Source organism: Orbicella franksi, chromosome 1, assembly GCF_964199315.1.
Source record: "Orbicella franksi chromosome 1, jaOrbFran1.1, whole genome shotgun sequence".
NCBI classification, from domain to species: Eukaryota; Metazoa; Cnidaria; class Anthozoa; order Scleractinia; family Merulinidae; genus Orbicella; species Orbicella franksi.
The window spans coordinates 27,613,335-27,621,409 of NC_138145.1; the positions used below are offsets into that span (position 1 = coordinate 27,613,335).

At 40.5% G+C, this 8,075-nt stretch overlaps 1 protein-coding gene across 1 annotated transcript; it reads right to left on the reverse strand.

Annotated features, from left to right (window-relative positions):
- Positions 1-1,137: 1,137 nt before the first annotated feature.
- LOC145500661 (uncharacterized) lies at positions 1,138-6,040 on the reverse strand. Its single transcript, XM_081480191.1, has 2 exons — positions 5,770-6,040; positions 1,138-5,644 (listed from the first exon to the last, which is right to left on the reverse strand). Exon 2 carries the CDS (start codon positions 5,570-5,572, stop codon positions 3,014-3,016), a length of 2,559 nt encoding a protein of 852 aa, XP_081336317.1. The 5' UTR covers positions 5,573-5,644; positions 5,770-6,040; the 3' UTR covers positions 1,138-3,013.
- Positions 6,041-8,075: the final 2,035 nt, after the last annotated feature.

The window sequence follows — 8,075 nt, forward strand, 5'->3', positions numbered from 1 at the left end:
TCCCTTGCTATCGGAGCACAATTATTATCACTAAAAGGCAACATTTTTGTTGCAGAGGGATAATTCTATCCACTGGCTAGTTGCCTTTGACATAGCGTGAATCATTCCCTTTCGTCTGTGTAATGCGGTTGCTAACGCCTAGATGGGGCTCGCTTTGAAAAGTCAAGATAATCCGCTTGTAATATAATTTTCCTTTTCCTACTATAAATAACACGCCTTCATGAATTAGTAATGTCGGTATTAAAAGATCTTTCTAAGCCCCCAGGATAAATCTCGTCTCGTAAGGAAATGGGGTTTATAAGCTATTTAATTAAGGCCCGTCGTGCGTACCAAGTGCATACACATGTTCCTTACCTACCTACGTACTTGCTGTTTTCTAGAGTACAGTAGGATAAATCATAACTAGTATCGAGATAAAGTGGTTTTCTTCCGACACTGATCATTTTCTTTCTTCTCACAACCAAATATATCATTGTGTATTGACTTTGTGAAGGAGAGATTTTCCGTTGATCACACTGCAGCTGCATGATCGAAGTTTGAAAGGGCAGCCCAGCAGACAACAACAGAAGTCCACAACCAATGGTTGTTTTCTTGCTAGGGCTAGAGAATTATCAGTCGGAGCCGAGCCCGCTGGTATTTTTGTTGAAGTGTTTCTGTTGTTAGCAACATGGTGTGAACACGTCAAGAGACAAATGTGGTGCAACTGGGCAACAGAAGTCGCATGATTTGTTATTAGACATTTGAAGTTTAGTAGACAGCAAGGCGAATTATCGGGCTCAACAACACAACTCTAGCTGGTATCATTTTATCGAGTTGTCGAGCAGTGTTTCAATAAATAAGTTTTGAAGGGGACTTAAGCAAATAGTTTTTTTGCCGAAGACACTTCTGGTTTGAAGTCAGTATCTTCCGTCCTATTGCGTCTGTCGAAGACAGATATGTGAAAGGGGACAAGTGACGGAAACTAGGAGAAATGGAGCGGGTGGAAGTGTGATTCCCAACGTGATGGGAACCGGGAAAAGTTAGGGAAGAATTTTGGAGGTAACTTGGGGCAATAGTTTGCCTATTGTGCCATAGATAAAACACCAAGAGGTAAGAACCACTAACGATGGGCAGGGACCAAGAGCAAAAGTTAGAAGAGGAAGATAATTTTGTTCAGTGATTTACATATGTGCTCATAAATCATCGATTTAACCACGAATGCTAGCATTTTTGAAGCGTTAAGACCTTCAACCTCTATGTAGAACAAGACTATTAATATATATCCTTCATTCGTCAGAAATTTTTCAGAGAGGAAAAAACGATCGGATGATGCAATCACTTTACGGTACAGTCTATGAAATTAAAATCTTGGACTTGTTAGAAATTTTTGTGAAAACTAGTCAATCGATGGAGTCATAACGGTCTTAGTGAACACAATCAGTCAGGTCATCAGTTCTTCACGCGGTCTATTTATCTGCAGAACTGAGCATTCCGGTCGAGAATGAGCTGTTTTATTTTCCCGATATGTTGTTTATTTAGCCAGATTTTGATTGTCGCTTTGTTGATAAGATCTTTTTCTGAATGACCATGTTTCAGAGACAAGACAACCTTAGTACTTGCTCGTGTTTTCAAGCCCTGGGGCGATAGCTGAAGCAGGCTGCTTGGCGCCAAAGTAATATTTTGCTTAGCAATTAACTAAACTGGTTCTTGCGGGTGAACGACGTGCCAATAAAACAGATAAAAATCGTTCTGTTGAGTAGTTCATATATTTGAAGTTGGTTTATTTTGACCTTAACATGTATCTGGAAAAAACACTTGTGGAATAACCGTTGTCTAAGTTGACGTTATAATATTTGTCTTTAATTACCTTAACCATGAAAACACAACATAACTAATTATAAAGTTTTCTAAGTCAATACTATAGAAATATTTTCTTTCCTTTAGACTGATAAGCCTGAGTAAATTTGGCTAGAGGAAAACGTGGAATTAGAGCCAACTAGACTCATGTTTTTTTTTATTATTATTCTTTTCCAAAAAGCCCTTTTCTACAGTAATTTCAATTCGGTTTTGAGCAAAGCCAATGTAAGCACGGTTGTTGAGGTAACCCTAGCAACTAGGTAACCCTAACTCCTTAAGCGCAAGTAAATAGTGTTAAAATGAGCCGGGCTTTGAAAGCCGAAACGAAAACATTTCTTGCAAATATAAGCTCGAGACTGGGGGGTGTAAAGGAGATGAGGATAAACTTAATACAAAGAAAATCCACAAAAACTCACGAGATGAAAAATCACGACAGATTAGTCAATCACGCGAGCAAATTTATTTAAGGAGACTACGGCACCTGATCCAACATATTGATAAAAGTTCGGAATACTCCTGAAAATGAAAATAAATTCTATAGCATCCTGTAGCTGATTTCATTACCAAAAAATGTTGAGAAATTAAATATGCGCTGTTCTTCAGCGGTTACATTCACGGGTTTTTCAAATAAAAAATGTGACAGTTAATTCATTTGGTAGCCGCGATATAATTATCGTTGCCTCGGGGTCAAAAAAGCACGAATTGTATAACGAATAATCAACAGATACAAACTTCAGCGATGAAACAACGATGAAAGGATAATGTACTAGCAAGCATTTTTGGCGAAAATATACGTGTCAAGTTTGTTGACCCACTAGAAAGGCACTTACATGAATGTATATATAATAATGTTACGTAGATATTAATCTTTGTTCAAATTTTGTAAATAATATGGAATTTATATTTCGGAATATACTTTGACAAGAGAAGATAAAAATAAAAATCTGTTCCCTTGGTCTGATGTTGAATGTCTCAGAGATTTAAGCTTTGCATGCGGGAGACTTTATCAGACGGATCTCTCTTTTTCTGCAAAGTCCAGGTACAATTGGCTTAAATATTAAGCATCTAGTCAAGCAAGGGCTTCAATGATCTCCATGCAATGCATGGCTGAAGATGATTTCTATGATATATATTTAATTTTCCTTTACTTAGCTTCACACCGAAGTGTTTAGTCAAGTCAAATGAGAGCTTCAATGTCCACGCGGACATTGGTCATTGGGTAAAGTCCCGATCTTGAGGGTGCACTCATCTTTCTCTTTCTCAGCTTTGGCCTCTTAGAAGCCTTGTCGACTTCATTGCCGTTTTCGTCTTCAGCTGTTTCTTTACCAGTTAGAACAGAACTGCTGGTTGCTCGTTGTTTCGTCGTAGAAGCCGAGTCAGATAGTCCATGATAAAATGGATCTGGTTTAGTGTTCAGTGACTCTAGGGCTGACGGAAACGAAGCCGCGGACCTTCTCGGCGGAGGTAAGGGCGCGGACGGCGCATTTACTGTTTCTTTTTTCTTTTGTTTTCCATTTTCAGAGTCGACGTTTTCTTTTGGTATGTAAAACATTGGCATTGAAGGGAATTTATACAAACGTTGCGAACTCACGGGATCCCGCTGCGGGTTACTCGACGAGCGTTCTAAGGATTCTTTTTTCGCGACACGATTTCCCTGTGCGGGATCAATAAACTCTTTCGTGAACCACTCGGCTTCTTCCGCAGTACGGGCGAAACTGTAACGTGATCTACGTTCGTTTTCGACGGGCTTGTTTGCGGTTTCATCGTCCATTGACGATCTGCACGAGTCAGTCGGAGTTGTCGATCTTTCGGCCTCGTCAGTTTTGTAATCTTCATCCTGTGAGGAAATGATGACAATGGGTTGTAGCTCTGCTATCTGAACAGACTGAGCACCGTTAGTTTCGTTTGTGTTCGCTTTTTTCGACAGCTGAACTGTTTTGTCGCCGAGATTCTCTTTTTCCACGTCTCCTTCCCGCAAGATTTGTTTCTTTTTGTTTGCATGGCGCACACACTCGACGGCGAAAGCGGAAAGATCAGCATCTTTGAACTTTAAATATTGTCTCATGCTTTCTCGAACTCTCAAATCGGGGACGACCTTTAAAGAACTTCCATTGGGATCTGTCATTTGCTTTCTCAATCCTGGACGTTCAAGCTTTTTCCCTGGTCCATCTCTTGGCCTGTTTTGACTATTTTCTGAAAGTTTAGAATTGTCAGTGTCATTTTGCCTTTCTGCTAATTCCGATTTGCCTGAACGATTTTTGATAGTAGCTTCCAGCGAATATTCACCCTTGCCTTTGTTTTTCATTGAGTCATAGTGATTTTTTTTGCTGTTAGTTTGGGTTGTCCTTTTCACCTGGTCATCTTTGTTATTCTGAATCGGACATTGTTCAATGAGAGTTTCGCATAGCAAAACTTCCTGCAACGTGACGGATCTGCGGCCATTCTTGTGTGGGTGTACATACTTTCTACTCTGATCACGAATTGGGCAACTAGATTCAAAAATAACGTCATCGAGGTCTTCCATCTGATTCTCCGAACACAGCTCATTTGATTTTTCGGGGTTGTCAATCATCAATTTAGCATCCCCGTCTGCCATATTGACACTTGCGTCTGACTCGGTACTTGAGCTGCTATTTCTGTTCTGGTGGAATCCAGACTCGCTACCATCACGGGAGAGTTTGTTCAATAAACACTGATTCCCGTTTTCATCCAATTCTTCGTTGTCTTTTTGGGAATTGTTTCTTGATCTCTGCCCACTAGAACCCGGCGAACGAGTTCCACCTTGCTTCGAAGGCCAGTTTCCCCCTCTTACCCCAACGTTTCCCACCAGTTCTTTCAGAGCAAGCTCCAGTTCTTTTATCGTCTTTACCTGGCTCTCGTTCGTCCAAGATTTCGGTTCTGATCCCGAAGACCTTGACTTGGGACTCTCGGGTGGATTGAGACTGTCGTCTGTAGAACTTTCAGACCCTTCGCTGAGTCTCCGGTCCTGCAAAGCTGCCTGATGTGATGCCCGCTCGACCCACTTCTGCAACCTCGATTGAATTTGCCCAGAAAGCTGTTGCACGTCGTTGGGATTGCTCTCGAAGACGAGATTCGATGCGATTTTCTCGTTGTCAGAGCTTGCACTCTCATCGGAGTATTCTCCAGATGTTTTCGATACTGCACATGGGGGTCTGTTAACTTTCATCAGCGCACGCGAGTTTGTCGCGTTAGCGTTAGTGTTCATGTTTTTAGCCCGACGACTCGCACTCACCGCAACACTATCAGTTTGATCTTCGGGGCTCAAATCTTTACTACAACAGTTAACGTTGTTCTGCTTTTGCAGGCTACTGCTGGGCTCACTCGATGACTCATGCAACACCATACTGTGAGTTAGACCCCGTGGTATTCCATTCTTTGGGTACGCATCAATTTTGCCGTTCTCACGGGTGCCTTGGTTCTTTGTAAAACTGGAGGGAGGAGTAGAGATGGAGCTTTTTCTTGGCTTTTTCGCAACTTTTTCGCCATAAGTCATCGGTATAGGAGCGCTGTGTGCCCGTGAATGATACATTACGGGCATGGCATTATTAATTTGTAGCTGCAATGCGTAATCCGTCATTTCCGCAGCATTTTCTTGACAACTAGCGGATCGCTTGTCGCGAACGTTGGTACTAGCTTTTCCCATCCATTTTTGAAGCTTTGCTTTTACACCATTCGAAATATTCACGATAGGTACGCTCCCGTAAGAAGAGGCCATTTCAACTTGAGCTAGACGACAAGGAGGTTTACAAATTCCTCTCACCGCATTTGCATTACTTTGTACACAAACCTGTGGGAGGTATGAGGACACGATTAAACTATGCTTAATGGTTTGTCAATAAAGCTCTCGAGCCCATCTTCAGGCTAGCCAACACGGTGAAGATCTAAATTTGTTCGTATATGAGGAGATCTTACCTCAGTGTCTTGATCCGATGAAATCACTCCGTCCGAACACGAACAATATTTATCCAGATCTCGTGTTTACGTCCAACTGAGCTGGTGTATAGAGTTTCAAACCAATTGTAATAATAACCAACTTGGCGCACGTTAATATCGATCGTTATCACGCAATTTAATTAGCTATAGCGTTCGAGGTGTAAAACTTTTTGAAGCCAATTACAAAACATCGACTCAACCATCTAGTCATTTTAACTCCCTCACGTCATTACAGCAATTAAATTAAAGCCATTGTGGACAAGTATGTATCAATTCTTTGCGAATGCAAATACAGTTGAAGGCGTTATATTATTATATCATTTCACCGTGACCTCAGATAGCAACAGTGAGTTTCATTGGTCCAGAATCACTCACTGTTCAATGACTCAATTGTCCGTTGTGGACAAACGCCTGATTGTCGCTACACGTTGTCTACGTAATTGCAATGAACCCAGAAAACCCTCTGAAGGGAGCACACAAGTTTGACTTCAAAAGTGACTCGTGCGCAAAAGTTACGTTTTGAAATACAAGGAGACCGACATTGCCTGTAGTCAGATATTGTGTTGATTTAAATAACTCATTCTTTTGTATGACACTTAAGGCGACCAGAAAATAATAGCATTAATACATCATTTTCTGCCCATGACAGAATCTAAATTAAATTGACGTAACTTAAGCCCCAAACTCATAATGAACTCAACAAAAGCAAAAGGTAAACTTAGCAGAGAACTAATTAAAACTTAAGTAAGTTACAAAGAGGAATCGGCTGACAACAATGTGCGCCTGGAATAGATTGCAATGGCAGTCTGTTAATCCATTTGGTCCAGTCGATGTTTGCCGTTATTTTTATGCAAAAATCGAGCTCCTTCTAAATAAAGGGCATTAATCACTAAATTGGAATTTCTTTTAATGCGATAATTAGTTAACGCGCAGGGCATTTTGTAAACGGACATGTAGATGTTTGTCCGGATGGCCCACGTTGCATCACATAACGACTCTTAATCTGTTTTCGTTTTAAAGATACTTGTGGCTTCGTTTATATAGGCTTAAGAGCTATTCTTGTGCTTTGCGAAGCAACCAAGAAGAATTTTTTCCGACGTCAGTGGCTGCGTTGTATGTGAGCGGCAGTTCCGGATGTGTCTCGACAAATCCAAGAGAAGGTTTATCGCCGCAGGGTACTAAAGATTCATTGGAGGTTAAGAAGTCTAACTTTTGTCAGCACTGTGCCACATTTGTGTCTATAAGTACGAGTTCCTTTTATAAAACTCCGTAGTTGAGTTTTTCCGGCTCAAGCGTACCAGGGTTAAGACTGTGGAAGACTTCAGAAATCACAACGCAAACAACCCCTTATAATATTTTCTGTTGCTCCAAAGGATTTTTGACTTACTAGTGTTTTAAGCCACACTAACTAAGTATTACGATTTGCTATTTCTGTTTTGCTACATAAGGCAAGCAAATAAACAACCGCAATTACTGAATTCATCACACAGTCCAAAGTGCACTTTCAGTTTTACATGACTCAATTTAACATCGTTATCAGTCTGCCACCTTCCACTGAACGGACTATGAACGAGCACAAGTCGGACGTGAAATCAGATAGGAGCCTAAGAGAGATTATCATTTAACACCTTACATCATCAATGAACTTTTGTTAACTCTTGTTCACGCGATGCAGTTCTATCCAGTGGTGCTTTACCATACCTTTTGTTCTCCCTATTTCGATGAGTTTTAACAAACATTGACAACCACGGGGGTTTCCAAAGGGAGGAACAATGCCCTTAAAGCATGCCAAATAGCGCGTTTTGTTGTTGGTTTTCGGTTACCGATATGAAGTCATGGGGCATTTGTGAGTAAGGTCCATTAATAGAGCTGATTCCATTGAGAAAGCAGTTTTCTGAAATCCTCGTGAATCATGCCATTCATGATTACGTAAGGTGCAGAAGTTTCCTTTCCGTGAGCAAAGCTTAAGCTGACTCAGTATAAAGTATCTTTCTTATCAGTTTTACCAAACCTCGCCAAGATCAACTGAGGATCATGAACCAAGTGAAACATACAAGGGCGTTTATACTATGATCTTACGAATGTAGTTGCATAACACGAAGACTCCAAAGTAGTTTTCCAAAACAGTCCTAACTCAAGTTTAGAAGATTGGGTGAATGCTTCATTGAACGTGGTTGTTTAATTGTTTATTATTATTATTATTATTATTATTATTATTATTATTATTATTATTATTATTATTATTATTTATTAAACAACTTAATCCAGTCATTCCCGGCTCAATA